The sequence below is a fragment of the Taeniopygia guttata genome, chromosome W (assembly GCF_048771995.1).
Source record: "Taeniopygia guttata chromosome W, bTaeGut7.mat, whole genome shotgun sequence".
NCBI lineage: Eukaryota > Metazoa > Chordata > Aves > Passeriformes > Estrildidae > Taeniopygia > Taeniopygia guttata.
Genome location: NC_133064.1, coordinates 8,728,718 through 8,747,831, shown reverse-complemented (window position 1 = coordinate 8,747,831; position 19,114 = coordinate 8,728,718). Strand labels below are relative to the sequence as shown.

At 44.2% G+C, this 19,114-nt stretch overlaps 1 protein-coding gene across 8 annotated transcripts in view; it reads right to left on the bottom strand.

The window, feature by feature from the left end:
- The window catches only part of LOC116806870 (kinesin-like protein KIF2A), a 132,929-nt gene that overhangs the window by 65,607 nt on the left and 48,208 nt on the right, over positions 1-19,114 (bottom strand). For all 8 annotated transcript variants that reach the window (XM_032744654.3, XM_032744652.3, XM_032744659.3 and 5 more), the window contains exons 2-4: positions 17,258-17,352; positions 7,186-7,302; positions 6,688-6,742 (exon numbers count right to left, since the gene is read on the bottom strand). In XM_032744654.3, the coding sequence (XP_032600545.1) occupies positions 6,688-6,742; positions 7,186-7,302; positions 17,258-17,352 (267 nt within the window). The remainder of the gene's footprint in view (positions 1-6,687; positions 6,743-7,185; positions 7,303-17,257; positions 17,353-19,114) is intronic.

Sequence of the window (19,114 nt, the reverse complement as noted above, 5' to 3'; positions counted from 1 at the left end):
CACACCAGGAAGGGCAAAGAATGCACCTCCTGTGCAAGTTAAGCTTAAGGAAGGAAAACAACCAGTTAGGATCAGGCAGTGCCCTTTGAGAAAGGAAGATAGAAAAGGGATTAGGATGGTAATTGAGAACTTTTTGCAGTAGGGACTATTAAGAGTGTCAATCTAATTTTAATACTCTCATTTTACCCGTTAAAAAGCCTGATCTGCACCCGGTGGTGGCAAACCCATACGTTTGACACCTGAACTAACCTGGTTTACCATTTTAGATTTGAAGGATGCCTTCTTTTGCTTCACTCTCTATAGTAAAAGTGTGGCGAACCCCAGATGCAGGAGGAAATGATGCTGTCTGGCTCCAGATCAGGAGGCTGAAGGATAACTTTATTAAAACTATACTATATTACATTAATATAGTATTTAAAGAGATACTATACTATTCCACATACTTCTTACTTACCTATCTAACTAACAAAACTCGTGACTCTTTGCTGAGCATCTGAGACACAGCTGGATCCGATTGGTCACTGAACCCAAACAACCTTCACCAGAATCCAATCAAGCAATCACTTCAGGTAAACAATCTCCATACCACATTCCACATGGGGAAAACAAAGGAGCAGAGATAAAGATTGTTTTCTCTTCTTCTCTCTGTGCTTCTCCTGAGAGACAGAATTATGTCTCTCTGTCCAGAGAATGTGAAAGTCACACCTCTCCATGAAGCCAGACAGAAAATTTTGCCTTCGATTGGGAGAATCCCAAGAGTGGGTGTAAGACTCAGCTCACATGGACGGTATTGCCCCAAGGTTAAAAAAAACCCAAAACAAACAGCCCCATGATATTTGGAGAACAACAACCTGAAAGAGATCTAGAGTCCTGGGAATCTCCATCAGAGGAAGGACAGCTGCTACAGTATGTAAATGACCTCCTGATAGCTACCCAAACCCAAGAGGCATGTGTGGATCAGACAGTAAGCCTCCTGAACTTTCTGGTTTTACAAGGGTATAGAGTACCTCACAAAAAGGCTCAGATAGTGAAACCAACAGTCACCTACCTGGGTTATGAGGTCAATGCTGGGCAAAGGACTCTAAGGCAAGACTGAAAAGAAGCATGCAAGTTCACCCTAGTGTTGGGAAGGATAGATAAATATGATTGCCTAGCAGAAGAACCACAATAGTACAGTCAGGATGAATATAATGCCCCCTACTGGCTGGACAATGACCTTACCTACAGAGGGGTCCAAAAGTCAAATGGACTGTTCCATCTCACCCCCCAGAATGTATGGTTCACCCCACACCTGTAACCCTCCCCTGAAACATCAAGTGTCTGTAACCCCGTTGGCCCAAGTCTTGTTCCAGTCCACCTTGAAGCCCCCTGATAAGGGGTCTCCGAGGGGCCAGGCGCCCTCTTGGAACTTCCTCCCTCCTCCTGGATCCCCCCCTCTTGGAGTCCCTGCTCTTCCCTTTGTCTCTCCCCTCCCCCATCACCTCAGGCCCTGCCACGTGCTGCGTCTAGCAGCTCGAGGCAGGACCTCTCACCACCCCGAATAAACCTTATCTTCCAAGAGCAACCAACAAAGATCTCTTGTCTGTATCCACCCAAACCGTCCTGGAGCTCTCCTACGTCTTTACACCCTAGGTCAGAAGATGACTGTGCTAGGGGTCCCATACAGTGTCTGCAGTGCTGGAAGTAAAAGGCGGACACTGGCTTTCCCCACAAAAGTTCCTGAAGTAGCAAGCCATAATGGTAGAACAAGATGATGTAGAGATTGTAGTCACTAACTTTGTGAACTCAGCTTCTTTTCTCAGGGGGATACAGGAGAACCAGTGATCCATGGTTGCCTGGAAGCTGTCGAGGCTACCTACTCCAGTCATCCAGATTTGAAGGATACCCGCCTCGATAATGCAGAGACCTGGTTCACCGATGGGAGCAGTTATGTCATCAGCGGAAGGAGACATGCTGAGTATGCTGTCACCACATGCAGAGAGGTAATAGAGTCTGGACCGCTACTAATAAACGCCTCTGCACAAAAGACTGGGAATTGGCAAACTCAAGGTATGCATTTGGGGTTGTGCATGCACATGGAGTGATTTGGATGCACAAGAAAGAATAAAACTGTTAGAAGCTGTCCAGCTACTTCAGAATGCATATCAAGGCATACCAGAAAGTGAGCTCAGAATTGGAGGAAGGAAATGATCTGGCAGACAGAGAGGCAAAAGAAGTGGCAAAAGGTGAGATTCCCACTGAGGGAGCCCTAATTCCAGATGGCTCTTAAAGGTAAACCAGACTATAATAGGACAGAAAGTTAATCCCAGATCAGGAAGGGATATATGACCAAGAGGAGTGGGCTACTATTAACAAGAAGCTAGTTATTCCTTCTCATTTGTTGTGATCGTTGGTGAGGAAGGAAGACCAGAAAACCCACTGGGGAGTTGATACCCTAAGAATGTGGATGAAAAATCAAAATCCCACAATTCTAGTAAAGATTTGTAGGGAATGGTATGTTTATTACAGCACTGGATGCATGTGGGCACTCATTGCTCTTCAATGGACATGTGCACCTCTGAGAACTCCCGATCCTTTTTTATTACCTTTAACTAATTTCTATATGCATAGAATTTCACAATAGGTTCATGCATATTCATTCTGCTGATTTTGTGTTACACTTACAGCTAGTTATACTTGTACTCAGTTTTTGTCAGAAAGTACAGAAAGAACTTTTGGGTCACTCTGCACTGTTTGTTTCAAGGTCCGAGGAGTCTTTCTTATCTCTTATCTTTTTAGCTTAGAAATTTGCATTCTTTCTCTTTAGCTGGGACAACTTTGCTAGTGCTTCAGTTACTAGACTAAACAGCATATTTTACTTATGTTAGCAAGCTCGAAGTGGTACATTTTACCTAAATCTAAGTGGATTTCTACCCTGTTAAATTTTCACTCTGTCTCATTCCCCAAACCAAAATTTGGCCAAATTGTGAGGGGCCGTGGACCTGGGCAGCAGTGGCAAATTGACTTTACAGAACTCCCAAGAAAAGGGGGGTATCACTATTTATTGCTATTGGCAGATACATTTTCAGTGTGGCCAGAAGCCTTTCCCACCAGGACTGCCAAAGTTCAAAGGTAACCAAGGTGCTATTACAAGAAATAATACCACAATTTGCAGTTCCATCCGCAATATCTTCAGACAGAGTATCACATTTTATTTCTAAAATAGTGCAGCAGATTAGCAGCCACCTAGGCATAGATTGGGAACTTCATACCCCATACCACCCCAATCAAGTGGCCAGGTGAAAAAAATGAATCATTTGATTAAGCAGCAAATTGTAAGACTGGGACAGGAAGTAAATTTACCCTGGCCCAAGGCTCTTCCACTGGCATTGTTGCGGATTCGGACTAAACCTAGAGCCAAAGAGAGGTTGTGTCCCTTTGAAATGCTTTATGGGAGGCCATATAGAGTGCAAAAGAGAATGTCAATGTCTACCCACATTGGAGAGGTGATACTGGCCACATACATGGTGGCTTTAATTAAAACAGCTCAGGGAAATTGAAAAACATGTGGCTGGAACTCAGGGCATCGGGCTAGATGGACCAGTACATAACATACAGCCTGGAGATTATGTATATGTTAAGTCTCTTACAGAAAAGACTTTGGAACCACAGTGGGAAGGGCCATTCCAGGTGCTTCTTACTACTTTCACCACGATTAGGATCAAGGAGCAAGGTGCCTGGATCTACCACTCTTGAGTGAAGAAAGCCCCAGCAACAGAAGCCCCTTGGAGAGTGACACCGGGAGACAATGAACTGAAACGAAAACTTACTTGAATAAAATGAGTATATTGCACCTGGGAATAGTTAATAATTTTATTTGCAGGAGTTTAATTAAGAGAATTGTCTTGTGTGTAATTGCAATTGAAATCCTAGAATTAGAGGGTACCTCTATCCAGACTTATTTGGAATTGAAGAATACTACAGCGAGTGGTGGTGTTAATCTCCTTGTCAAATGTACATGGTAAAGAAATGTGGATGAAAAATTAAAATCCCAAAATTCTAATAAAGATTTGTAGGGACAGTATGTTTTTATTACAGCGCTGGACGCACGCAGGGATTTCCCTCCAATGGACATGCCACCCCTGAGAACTCCCGATCCTTTTTTATTACCTTTAACTAATTTTTATATGCATAGAATTTCACAATAGGTTCATGCATATTCATTCTGCTGATTTCGAGTTACACTTACAGCTAGTTACACTTGTACTCAGTTTTTGTCAGAAAGTACAGAAAGAACTTTTGGGTCACTGCCCTGTCTGTTTCAAGGTCTGAGGAGTTTTTCTTATCTCTTATCTTTTTAGTGTGGAAATTTGCATTCTTTTTTCTTTAGCTAGGGCAACTTTACTAGTGTTGCAGTTACTAGACTAAACAGCATATTTCACTTATGTTAGTAAGCTCAAAGCGGCACATTTTACTTAAATCCAAATAGCTTTCTACACTGTTAAATTTTTACTCTGTCTCAGTAAAGCATTGAGGGATACATATTATCGTAGAGATTTGCATTAAGTAAAAGAATTTACTAATTTTCTAGAAAAGGGGGGAATTAAACAGGGGGTTAGAAATTTAACTTGGGGTAGAAACCAGTTTTGGATTTAGCTGAAGAGTGCTGTTTTAGCTTGTTTAGTCTTTAGCCTGCTAAACTTATTTAGTCTGCTAATTTGCTGTGCTCTCAAAAGGCCAGCAGAGACAACAAAGGAGATTCAAGGCTACTTAGAAAGGAATGCAGGCTTCCAAGCTCAAGAGAGATAAGGAGGGGCCTCACTGACCTTGGAAAGAAGACTGAAGCTGGGTTGCAGGCACAGAGACATTACAGCAACCGGAGAACTGGCTCATAAAAACTGATAAGACAGTTTTAGGAAATGAATATGCATGAACCTATCGGAAACTTTATGCATATGCAACAGGTTAAGGGATAAAATAGACTCAGGAATTCTCAGGCGTGCACACGTCCTTTGGGGGAGCTATCCTCATGTGTCCAGCCCTGAAATAAATCATACTGGCTTTACGTTTACAAGTTGTGGAGGTTTTTTTTCCCACAAATCACCCATAGGGTTAGACTTAGAAATGCAGAACTATCAAGAAGTGTTTTATGAGCAGATTAAAATGTTCTCATATTTACTTCCTTGAAAGGGTGTTTTAGTTTAACACAACCTGGCTTTTAGTGGGGGCAGAGGAAGACACAGAGGCTGCTTCTGAGAGAAAAGTTTCTTGAAACTTTTATGTCCAGCAGAGCCAACCCCTGAAAGCTCTAACGATGGACATATTGGCTGGCTCAATTACAGAAGTTAGTAACACCTCTGTGATGACATATTTACGAATGAAAAAAACACATGCAATCTCTCTTTCTTCCTCCCCTCTGAAGGGTGGCAAGGGGGCTGTCTGGCCCCTTTCTGGCATGACTGCCAGAGCCCTTCTCAGCCGAGGCCATTCTGCCGGGGGGGGGCATCCCAGTGCCAGGAGCAGCCAGGCGGCAAAGACCAGTGCTGGGAGCACCCATGTGGCCGGGGTGGTGCGGTTGAAATCGCGCAGCCGGGGTGACCTGGTTGGGGTGGTGCCACATGGCTGCTGCTCTCTCAGCATGGCTTGCAATGAACTTTACTTGCTTAGCTGGTTTTAACCAGCCATGCTGCGGGCAGAAATACAGGACTGGCAGCACAAGCTTTTTTTCTGTGCCCCGCATTAAAAAAGGCACTGAATGGAGCCGGCGGCTGGTACTGCCTGTGTGGTGCCGGCAGGGACCACGTGGCTAGCAGTGAGGGAACTTGAGAACAAACAAACCTAGGGACACCAATTTTTTCCCAAGTCAGAGAAAAAGAAAACGTGAAGACACGTGAGGAGAACAACATGGTGACACTAAGGTCAGTGAAAAGATGGGAGGGGGGAGGAGGTGCTCCAGGCATCAGAACTGAGATTCTTCTACAAGCCGTGGTGAGGACTATAATACAACAAACTGTTTCCCTGTAATTCATGAAGTGCATGGGGAGATGTAGAAGTCTACCCACAGCCTGTGAGAAAAAGGTGCTCATGTTGGAGTATGTGGATGCTGAAAAGCTATAACCTAGTGACAAAGTTGAACAGAGAAACAGGGCCCTTGCTTCCAGGGATAGAGGAAGAGGACCCTTGATTTTATACTAGAACAGCTCATCCTTAAAAACTATACCCCATGAACTAAATGACCCATTAAAAAAAAACGGTTGTGGGAAGAGTGTTTTGCCCATGGGAAGGACTTGCATTGCAGCAGGTTTGGGGGGGACTGCTACTTGTGAAAATTAGAATGGCGTTGGAGAAGTTTACAAAGAACTGTCTCCCATGGGAAGGACCCCACGAAACCCCATGTTTTGTCTCCCTGTGCTGTCGGTGGGAAGGAAAAAAGAGCTGGGGGGGGAAGTGTTCTAAAGGTTTATTTTACTTCTTATTATCCTCTTTTAATTGTGTTAATAAATTTTTCTTTATATCCTTCAAGTTTTGAGCCCGTTTTGCCCTTTAAGTGTTTCTTTCCAATCCTCACCTCAACTCATGAACCCCTTTAGTTGTTCTTTCCCCCTCCTCTGCTCAACTATAGCAGAGGAGAATGAATAAATGATTTTTTCTGTGTGCCTGGCACTTAGCCAGTGTCAAACCCGGACAAGGGAAAGGGATAACATTTACCTCTGTTATCTCTGGCAGGAGTGTCATTCTTAATAGGTGCCATGGTTCGTCGACTCTGTAAAAGAAAGAAATATCTGTTATTTGATCACCTTATTATTGAAAATGTAAACTGCAGCCCTACCTCTGCTTCTTTCCAGTAAATAAGAATAACATGACATCAGCAATACAAAGAAGTGATTGCTGCCAAATCCTTCCCATAAGCGCCCAGGGTGAAGACTGTTTGAACTATGTATACTGTTTCAAAACAACCTCCAAAACATTTTCTATATTTTTCCTTGAGATATATTTAGTTATATAAATATTAGTCCCCAACTCCCTTTCTGCCAAACCTGTTCTTATAAAATTGTTAGAAACCCCTATTCAGCATAGGAAAAAGAAAGGAACATAGTTATCAAGTAGCTCCACAGACACAAAAGTTAGATTTAAAAATTCAAGCATAACAACATGTATAGGAGTACTGAAAGTTTAATATGAACATGCAGCATAGGTATTACCAACCTTCATGATTTTGTTTATTTTAGCTGCTGAAGTAAGTGGTAGTGTCTCTGGACTAGGTTGAATATCTTCATCAGGTGCAAGATCTGGGTTAAGTGAAAATATGCTCTCCAAGTCAATCTGTGTAAAAGAATATAAAATACATTTATGATTCTTAGGACAATATTTACCCCGTCTATTTCTCCTGATATTTTTGAGACTAAACAATAAAAATATTTAGTGCTTTTACCCCACAATTTGTTAATTCTATAACCGGAATGATCTTATTTTATTTTCACTAAAAACAGTATAAGCTTTGGTCTTCATGTAAGTTGAAAAAACATCCTTCAGAAAAGAGAGTAATTAAAAAAAACAATTGTCAAAGCCTGGACAACAAGGAGTTAATGCACTGCTATGTCTCAAACACTGATAACTATGCAAGTGGGCAAGTTAGAACAGACCTGTCTAGAGAGGAGGGCCACACAAAGGTAGGGCATCACCTTTCTGTGGCCCACTTCCCTGTTCTGGTTCACAGTGATTTCACAACATAAAGGACAGTGCAAGCGCAGAAGTGGGGTCAAGAAATGGGCATGAACTGTGGACAGAAGGCCAATCCAATAGAGGAGGATCGGGACCATCAAAGATCCTCATAGTCCCCTGTAGCAGAATTTCTGAGAGACGGAGGACACGATTTATATTTGGAGTGAAGGTTGAGCTACCCCAGCCTAGGCCTCAGATATGGGCCTCGGTGAGGCCTTTGAAGCCTATGGTGCAGTCAGAAATTAGTCTGTGGCGCAGTTAAAAATTATGTTAAGATGTAAGCACAGAGCAATGGGCTTTCTGGGTGTGAAGTAGTATAGGTCTGCAGTGTGAAACTTTAGCCACCTTAAGACAAAGACAAACAATGTTTGCTTGCCAATGAGAGTGTGCTCACAATTGTAAACTATATTGAAGTGTATATAAACTGCCATCATATAAACAATAAAGGGAGAACGTATGATTAACTGTTACGGTGAGCTCCTGGACACCCTTTTGTCCCCCCTTTCCTAGGGCCTCTGTGGCTCTGATCAAGATAAGCCCTGAATCCTCCCCCCTGCCCCAATGGGGTTGGCGGGGAGCCAGGAGAGCCCACCCTGTCCAAAACCTATATAGACCCCTGAAACTTCCTGCTCTTCCTCTTTTGCCCCGCTCTCCATGGACACCACAGAATAAAGAGAGCTGTTCCAACACCCTGGGTAAGGAGCCTCTTCTGAATACCTTTCCCTCTCCCTGCTATTTCCTCCCCTCACAGCCCCATATCTCTGAGCTAGTCGGATTCATTCGGGGGGCTGCGTGGAGGGGGGAAAACCATAGAAATAACAGTTGGCGCCCCAACGTGTGCTGCTCTGAGCCCACGAAGAAGCTGGACCCCCTATTTCGGTGGGAGTCGAAAGCTTTTGGGACAGCCAACTGCCCTGGTACTCTAGCTGCCTTTAAAAGCTTTGAGTCACGGGGCACAGTCGGGGACCTCTGCCTGTGTACCCCAGGAAGAGCCGACTGGAGAGGGAACCCCCAGAGAGGGTTTCACAGACGAATCCCGCAGTCACAGGCTTGGTAAATTCTCCGACACGGCACCCGGGACCGCGCCTGGTGGGGAGGGGTTACCATAAGTGACTGCGGGGGGCTGCTTGCGGGAGGAGGAGCCAGGGCCCCACTGCGAGTAAGCGGGAACCGGTGGGCTGCGCATACCCACGTTCCAGGGGGAACAGGCACGGGACGAGAGGGCTGAAGCCGCCCCTCCCCCTGTGCCCCCCCCCCGCTCGGGTTTTCCACGGAGGGAAATTCGAATCATTCGTGCTGTGTTATTAGCTCTGGTGGAGACTAGACCAGTGAAACAATTAAAAATCATGGGTACTAACATTTCACTGCAACAGAAGAGTATACTAACACATCTTAGCAATAACTTAAACGATGTATCATTCCCTAACAAGCTCCTCCTGCGTTTTGTGTGCTGGCTAAAGACAGAAATACCAAATTTTACTGTGCAAGACCTGAATTCACTTGCTTTTTGGAATCAAATTGGACAGATATTAACTTTAAAAGTCGAAAATGGTGAACATAAAGTTTCTCGATTTATTCCGATATTTTTACAAGCACGGAAAAATATTTTAGAAGCAGAAAAAAGCATGAAAACGCAGAAACACAGTTCTAACACTCCCTTTCCCCCTTCCTGCCCACCTCCTCAATACCCCAGCCCTGAAAACCCCTCACCCACCCCTTATTCCCCTCTGACACCTTGTTTTTCTGAGAAATACAGCCCGGAGTTTGTCTTAAAGAGCAGCGCAGGGTCTGTGGAACACACGCGGCCGGATAATGGCGTCCGCCATGTGCTTCTGCCGGCGCGGGCCGCTCCACCCCCCACTCCCCCTCCCACTCGCATTCCTTTGCTTCCCCTGCCCTCCGCCACCCCCTCCACCCCCACCCCCTCCTCCCTCCCCTCCTCCGACGCCTGCTTATCTCCCATAGCAACACCCCACCTTCCTTATCAGTCCCAGCCCCCGGGTTGCCCCGGGAACAGGGGCGGGGCCGGCCCCTGCACTCCTCCGAGCCCCAGCGCCGAGGACGGCAGGGCGGGGGCAGGGGACAGCAGCCCAGTGGCTCACAGCAGGGCGGGGACACGGGACAGCAGCCCAGCAGCTCAGAGCCGGGGCGGGGCCCGAATCTCCACCGCGGAGCAGACAGCCCGAGAGGGGGGGGGGCGAGCTGCCCCTCACCGAGGTGGGGGGGGAGCGGGACGAACACAAGCCTGCCTCTATCGAGGACTCTATACCATCTATAGCTCCAGTAGTTTATTTAGGGAGAAGAAATGGTACAAGAACATACCAACCTCTCCCATACAGGGACAAAACAGAAATCTGTAAAGTTCAGAAAGAATTTGGGAGATCGAGTGAGATTTTCAAGGGTATGATGAGGGCAACATTCAATTCAAAGTAAATGGTGCCGAAAGATATAACTGATTTGTTTAAATGTTTACTAACATCCTCTGAATATGAGATATGGGAAAATAAGTGGAAATTGGCTTTGGAAACAGTTTTGCTAGAAATACAGCGTACACCCAGTGATGCCACCGACATGGATGGCCAGCCCCTTACAATACACCATTTGTGTGGGACAGGAGACATACAATGTCCAGAAAAACAAACCAGACTGTTATCTAGATCGGTTTTAGAAAAAATCTGTACTGCTGCAGAAAAGACGCTGTATCAATTGCCAGGCACTGAGGTTGAATGCAGTTATATTAATATCAAACAGTTTCCTTCTGAGAGTTTTTTGCAGTTTGTGGATCGTTTGAGAAGCCAAGTCGAAAAACAGGTGCAACACACCAGTGTGCAAACAGAGTTGATTAAAGAAATGGCCCAGAGGAATGCCAACGAGACCTGTCGTAGGATTCTTCTCGGCCTTCCTCTTGATCCAGCACCTACTCTTGGCCAGATGATCGAGGCCTGCGCTAAGAAAGCAGAGCTGCTTGATAATCCTGTCAGTCATAGAGCACCAGCAGAATTACAGCCTGTTGCCACTGCTACATCAAACCCCAGGAAGCCACCCAGATCATCACAACAGCTGCAGCAAATCATCTGCCTGCGTTGCAAGAAACCAGGACACTTTGCCAGGAACTGTCCTCAGAACCAGAACCAGAGACAGATCAACAAAAAAAAAAACTAGATGCACAGCGCGTGCCCACTGCTACGCGCGAAGATATAAATATAGTGGGACACAAATGTGACAATGCCTCTCTCTTAACAAATAAGGGGGAGGGTGGATACTATGATGGGGGGAGAGAGAAAAATAAGAATGTGAAATGTATTACTAACAAGGTTTGGCAGCCAATAGGCCGGCCACGTCTAGTGACTGCCAAAGGATTTCATTTCAGAAACACTGATTGGAAAGTCATTGTGGTGGACCTATCAAAAAACCCTCAGGACCTGCAGGCGTACGATATGGAACTGGACAGTGAGTATTTTGTTATTGGGGACACAGCATACACACCTCCTGAGATTGAAATAGTTCCCAGTACTACTAAGGGAAAAATATCCAGCCTTATGCTGTTGGCACGTTGCTTGCACCCTCCATTCTATCTAGAAAAGGGGCAAATTCTGGCACAAGCCATTCCCATCCCAGTAGAAATCACAGTAGAAGGAAAATCTCCAGAAGTCTACTGGGCGGAAGTAATAGGAGAAGATAAACCCTCCATGGCATGCAACCTAGCACATGGGTCAGAGCACCTTCAGGTGGAAGGTGTTCTGGACACAGGTGCAGACATCACGGTGATACCCAAAACCATGTGGCCATCACACTGGGAATTGCAACCTGTGGCAGGCAAACTTCAGGGTATCGGAGGAACTACACTGGCAAAAATTTCTAAAAACGTAGTGCAAATTGACGGACCTGATGGGAAATCAGCAAGCGTTCGCCCGTTTGTGGCAGACTATAAAGCTCCTCTGTGGGGGAGAGACACCATGTCCCAGTGGGGAGTCCAATTAATCATTCCTAAGACACCCCAGGATTTTCGGGAGTAGCCACTGTGGAGCGCCATGCCCACAAGTTAAAGTGGTTGGATAACACCCCAAAGTGGGTAGCACAGTGGCCTTTGAGTAGAGAAAAACTCGAGGCGCTTGAAAAACTTGTGGAGGAGCAGGTAGCTCAAGGACACCTGCAAGAAACAGACAGCCCTTGGAATTTCCCAGTCTTTGTAATAAAGAAGCCTGGGAAGGACAAGTGGAGATTGCTCCACGATCTCAGAGAGATAAACAAAATTGTGGGGGACATGGGACCTCTCCAACCGGGGATGCCGAGCCCAGCTATGCTTCCCCAGGACTGGAAATTGGCTGTGTTAGATATAAAGGACTGCTTCTTCCAAATTCCATTGCACCCTGAAGATGCCCCGAGGTTTGCATTCTCAGTTCCCACAGTCAATAGAGAAGCACTGATGAAACGCTACCACTGGAAAGTTTTGCCCCAAGGTCTAAAATCCAGCCCTTTCATATGCCAACAGTATGTAGCAGCACTGCTGTCTCCAGTTCGTGCAGAGAGAAAGGATGCCATCATCCTACACTATATGGATGACGTGCTTGTGTGTGCTCCCAATGACTCTATACTCCAATATACACTTGACCTAGTGGTTAAAGTTTTAACCTCTGCTGGATTCAAATTGCAGGAAGACAAAGTTCAAAGAGTGCCACCTTGGAGATACCTGGGCCTGGAAATCTCTGCAAGGACTATTGTCCCACAGAAATTGGAGATAAATTGCAACCCCAGAACACTAGCAGACCTCCACTCGCTGTGTGGGTCTTTAAATTGGGTAAGGCCCTGGCTAGGCCTCACAAATGAAGATCTGGAACCTCTTTTCAATTTATTGAAGGGGGAGAGGGAGCTGACCTCCCCCAGGGAACTGACTCCAGAGGCAAAGACAGCAATCGAAAAGGTACAGAAGGCCTTGTCAGAAAGGCAGGCACACAGGTGTGACCCAAATCTGCCTTTCCAGTTCATTGTTCTAGGAAAGCTCCCACACCTGCATGGGATGATTTTCCAATGGATCAAGGGGCAGAAGGACCCACTCTTAATCATAGAATGGGTTTTCCTATTGCTCCAAAGATCCAAAACCATCACTAGGCCACAAGAGCTGATAGCAAAGCTGATTCAGAAGGCCAGGGTGAGGTTGTGTGAATTAGCAGGGTGTGACTTTGCATGTATTCACCTTCCAGTCAGGCTTTCTGAGGAGGGAAGGAACTCTCCTGAGAGGCTGACCAAAGGGATGTTTGAGCATTTGCTCCAGAGCAGTGCCAGTCTCCAGCTATCTCTGGACAGCTATAGGGGACAAATATCAGTCCATGCCCTGTCTCACAAGTTGTTCAATGAGGAATTCCACCTGATTCCTCAAGAGAAAAGGAGCCGGAGGGCGCTCAGGGCTCTCACAGTGTTCACTGATGCCTCTGGGGCTTCCCACAAGTCGGTGATGACTTGGAGAAATCCACAGACTCGGCATTGGGAAGCTGATACTGAGCTTGTGGAGGGATCCCCCCAGGTGGCTGAACTGGCTGCAGTGGTGAGAGCTTTTGAGAGGTTTTCCGAGCCGTTCAACTTGGTGACAGACTCTGCCTATGTGGCAGGTATAGTGTCCAGGGCGGAGCAGGCTGTGCTCAGAGAAATAGAAAATGAACATCTCTTCAGGTTACTCTCAAGGCTAATTTATTTAATCTCGCACCGAGAACATCCATTCTTTGTGATGCATGTGAGGTCACACACTGATTTGCCAGGTGAGATTGCAGAGGGGAACCGAAAAGCAGACTCCTTCGCTGCACCAGTTGAAAAGGCAAGTCTCCCTGATGTTTTCCAACAGGCAAAGCTGAGTCACGAACATTACCACCAGAACGTACCAGGTTTGATTCGGCAGTTCCAGCTAACACGGAGTCAGGCCCGAGCCATTGTGACCAACTGTCCCAACTGCCAGCTCCAGGATGTGCCATCCTTAGGCATGGGGGTAAACCCCAGAGGCCTTAGCAGCTGTGAGGTATGGCAGACAGACATCACACACATTCAGAGTTTTGGTCGCCTTGAATGCGTTCATGTAAGCGTGGACACATTCTCAGGTGCAGTGTATGCCTCTGCCCATATAGGACAAAAGGCTGCACATGTCAAACAACACCTAGTACAAGCATTTTCAGTATTGGGGGTGCCAAAAACGATCAAAACAGATAATGGCCCAGCGTATGTATCCAAGGAGTTACTGGAATTTCTCCAGCAGTGGGGAGTGGAACATAAGACTGGCATTGCCCACTCCCCCACAGGTCAAGCTGTAGTCGAGCGTGCACACCAGACGCTCAAGCAGGTATTGAAAAAACAAAACAGCTCAGCTCCGTGGATGTCTCCACGAGAGAAGCTCTGTAAAGCTATGTTTACTATCAATTTTCTGAATTGTTCATTCGAAAACATGAGTCCACCTGTTGTACGTCACTTTAACAGTGGCAAGCAGTTTAAATTGTCTCAGCATCCATCGGTCTTGATTAGGGATCCAGAAACTTGGGAAACCAAGGGTCCCTATGAACTTGTGACCTGGGGTCGTGGCTATGCGTGTGTAGCTACTCCCTCAGGCCCTCGGTGGATTCCCCAGAAGTGGGTGAAACCTTTTGTCCCCAAGAATCCAGGTCAAACAGAAGGGGACAAGAAGCAAGTATCTGATGCTTCAAAGAGAAGACGCCGCCGGATGGGAGAAGAAGAAAGTTCCTAGGCAGGAATTCCTTCCGGCAGAAACAGAAGCTTTAACATGTTCTTAAAATGTTTGTTCTTCCCTTTTAGAGAAAACCTACCTTCCACTCAACCCTGTGATGAACCCCATGCAAGTTGTCATCCAGCAAATGCTGAAGAGAATGTTCAAGGGATGGGGATTCACGGGGTGGTGGACATCTGTAGTTAGATCAATTTTGTTAGTCTTTGTTATTCTGTTCTTTGTAACCCTAGCGTTCGGGATCCTGCGTCACTTGATTTTCAAAGCTATCAAGGGCCTCATACCTTCTACCTCAGAGGTCAACCACATAGAGTTGGCTAACCTGAGGAGGCCTGACCACGCCACCAACATGGGGTGGTGGGAAACCCATACTCGGGGTTGAATTGAGCCCAGTGAATTCCTGTAACCTTGTTTAACAAATAAGGGGGAGGTGTTACGGTGAGCTCCTGGACACCCTTTTGTCCCCCCTCTCCTAGGGCCTCTGTGGCTCTGATCAAGATAAGCCCTGAATCCTCCCCCCTGCCCCAATGGGGTTGGCAGAGAGCCAGGAGAGCCCACCCTGTCCAAAACCTATATAGACCCCTGAAACTTCCTGCTCTTCCTCTTTTGCCCCGCTCTCCATGGACACCACAGAATAAAGAGAGCTGTTCCAACACCCTGGGTAAGGAGCCTCTTCTGAATACCTTTCCCTCTCCTACTATTTCCTCCCCTCACAGCCCCATATCTCTGAGCTAGTCGGATTCATTCGGGGGGCTGCGTGGAGGGGGGGAAAACCATAGAAATAACAATTAACCACATTGGTTCAGATCTACGTTTGTCCTGTCCAGCTCCTGATTATTACGAGGCCCCTTGCTTTAGTCTCCCAAACCATTTCCAGAAAGGCTTAGAAGAGCAGACTATGCATGCTACTTCATTGACATGGAGAGCAAGAAACCTAATCCCAAGGCAGGGAAAACTTATCTATAAAAAGATACCACCACAAAGCCTGGGTGGTACCTCCAGGACCTTGAACACCCCATCAGCTGAATCAACACTGGAACCAGGACTGGTGATCTCCTTTCCTCTCCTACCTGATCTCTCTCTATATATTCCTTCTTTTCTTCTGTTTCTCTTACTACTAGAAAATAAGGGCAAAACTTATACCAATTTCCACGCCAAGTGTATGATTTGATAATAAAACTTTGTAAGCTTTTGCAGACCCTTCTAGCTTTTGCCATTTTCAGCCACGGACATCTATGAATCTTGGGTGTTCCCTTCCTCTTAGGAGTGGGATGCGATACCAGTAAGTATTGATAATTCTGTAAAGTGATTAAATTAAAACAGAAGTAGCTAGTATTACTGTGGTAATTTGTCAGTTACTGCAGAATGTGAAAGACATTTTGTAACATAAAGATATCTCAGTTATTGAAATTTCCCAGACAGTGCAAAAGAAACAGATGAACTACAACCACCCAAGAAATAATAAGCAGAGTTGAAGCCAGATCAAATTTATGATGCTATTTTTTTTCTTGTAAGTGTTCCTCGTTCAAAAGGCTGAAAAATGTAAGAGGGATAAGACGGGAACTTAAAAATAACTGGCTTCAGATATACTGAAACTTCGTTTCCTAAAAATCTTAAATAGCTTTGGTCTCTATAGACTGCTACTTCCTCTGGTTGGACCTTTCAAAGACCTCACTACTCTATGGATACTGTGTCTAGCAGGATGAGTTCAGCTGATGAGATCACCAGGACATTCTCACAACCTTTTTTTTTCTTTTTTCCCATGTTTTGACAAAACTGGTGAAATGCAATTATTTCTGAGCTGCTTCTTCAAATCTCAGCTGAAACTGGCTAATATGGTCCAAAATTTACAGGAAGAAGGGGCAGCAAAGCATAACTGAGACAGACACAGTTCCTTAAAGAAAGCAGGGCTGGAAAATTATTGCCTAAAACAAAGACTAGCAGTTTAATCCCTCAATAATGCAAACAGAAAAAGATTTTTAATCCAGTTCCCACTGGCTTACTATCTGAATTGCAAGTCATTGTCCCTGTTGAAAATTTGATTTTTCTACTTGCAAAAAGGGTAACAAGTTCAGCCTTTGTAATCTGTTTCAAAATCAAAAGATGAAAAGCACTATATAAAAGCTATAACAAAAAGTTCAGGAAGTAAAATTTAATACAACAGAAACAAGCATTTGCCTAAAAACTCCCATTCAGAAAAGTCTGTAAACAAAGAATTGTCCGATGCCATTTTGGTTTTTGCCTTTTTTTTCCTTATATATTCTCTGTATTCTTTACACATATATTTGTAACGTATTGTATTAATGACTCATTTTCCCAGTAAATTTCCATGCCCTTTCCCTAGGCAAAAAGAAAACAAATTCCAGTGCTCCAAGCCCTGGGGGGTACAAGGCCCCTATTCTATCTTGGTTCTTCTTGGCTACCAAGGTTGAGAACAACTCTTTACGATAAACAAAGTACAGCTAGTACTGAGGGAGGCAACACTTAGAAGGGGCTTGACCCAGGGGGGAATTGCCTCACCACTTGTGCTCCTAATTGGTGTTTTTTTGTCAATTATGGTAATTTACAAAACCTATAAAACTGTATGCACCCCTTGTATGGATGGGCTTTTGTGGACATTCCCCATAAATGCCCCTGGAGGCCTCCAAATAAAGATACACTTTTACATTACCTCCTATATTAAAATTATCTTGAGTTTCATTTCTAGGTTGAAAAAGGCAACAGTTATGTAAATTAGGATTTATCTTTTCTCCATTTCCAGTGCAAATTCCAAAGCATAATTCATGTAGATGACACATTTTTTAAAGAGAAAAGTTCCAAAATAATTAGGTTTACCTCTTTGCCTTTAGTATCTCCATTTTCAATCCATTCAACAGTTACGCTTTCATTATCTTCATTTAGAGATGTTACCATAGCTCGGTGAATTCGGCCTAGAAAGGAAACACAAAAAATGAATTAACAGATGAAAAAAATTTCAAAAAGTTATTTTAATCCCTGCTCTAAGAAATGCAGATAGAAGCAGAAAAAAAAAAAAAAAAGGGGTTAAAAAAAGAAAAAAGTGATTAAAAACAATTCCTGGCCACACTGTAAAATGGCTCAGATTTGATCTAGTCAGGGGCTAGATCTAGCCAGAGGCTCTAATGGGACAGCTAGTGTACAAGTGAAAAACTTAATGAACAAAAAACTAAGTGGCAAGTAAATAAAATACCATGTGAAAGCCACATCACTTGGACTCTTTTCTGAGTCTCCCTTGGATGGGAATGTTTCCTGAGGTGCATTTCACAAAGGCTTGTTTGTCTCCCTTCTAGGCTGATATAAAATTAAACATCCTAACATAGGAGGGAAGTTCCCTGAAACTGTATTCTGATATCCACTTCTTGTGGGTATTCAATCAGCTGGTAAATCAACTAAAATCAAATTGCTTGCAATTTAATACAAATCATCATTTTTAAAATAATTATTAACACAGACTGTTAAGCTGAAGTTAAGGTGCCATTGCTGACTTCTTCAGTGAAATATCCAAAGCTGGAAAGCCCACAAAAAGTACAAAACAATCGGTAAAGTTTCAGTAGGAATAAGGATTTTCCTTCTCAAATACATAGTGTATTGCATTTTTAAAATGCCATTCATCATACTTTATCTTATTTCCTATACAAGGTAGCAAGAAGCAATTGGAAGAGCAGAGCAGCCATGCACTGACACAAAGGTGCATGTCACATTGATTTCACATCTGTGTTTTGCCCTAAGAATACCAAGTACTGGAGTTTCTAAAGAACACGAGTCCAATGTGACTGCTCCTCTAACATCCTCCTTTAACGAGTCATAGCAAAATCAAGCAACCCCTTATTCCATCTCATTTGAAATGGAAACACAGGTGATACAGTAAAAAAAGAAACTGTAGCAGACAAAAAAAGTATCATAGAAGAAGTAGAAAGCCTTTGCTGACTTTGTTCATTCTTGCTCTCTGACAATTCATGAAAATGTGGTGGGTCTAGCACTGGTAACACGCAAGTGCACCCACTGGAATATACTTACTCATTTCCTGCTGTGAGATAGGATTAGGAGGAAGGCAAAGCAGGTTCAAAACATTAAAAGGGTATAAAGAAAGCTTTATTAACAGTAACTAAAAGAAAGAATAATAAGAATCAGAATAAAACCTTTAGAACACTTCTCCTCCCCCCTACAACCTTTTCTTTCCTGTGAAAAATGCATATTTTATGATTGGCTTTTTGCAAATGTTACAAGGAATATTATATGTGTAATGTTAGAAAGTTATGCTGTATTAATTCTCTTAAGTAGTGTGTTAAATATAGTTTTAGGTTACAGCATAATGTTAAAATAGAAACTCTGCAATACAGGATTTGTTACAAGCTCAAGCGAGAAGATGAGATAATCAAGAAACTTCACACAGAGATGTCAGCGAAGGGGGCCCATAAAAAGTTACTGCCTCCTTATCAGAAAAGGCAAACATTCTTCCACCTTCTCTCCATCTTTTTGGAACCACCAGGCTTAAGAAGTTGACAAAAACCAGAAAAGTTCTTAATTTGCAAGGAATTTATGCATCATGTATGAGATATATGAATATGCAACAGGCTATTGCTTTTAAGATTATTCCTTTGTTCACAAGGTATGCTTTTCGTGAATTAGTGTCCGAGAGCATCTGGACATCCATAAGTCTTTGCTTTCTATTGT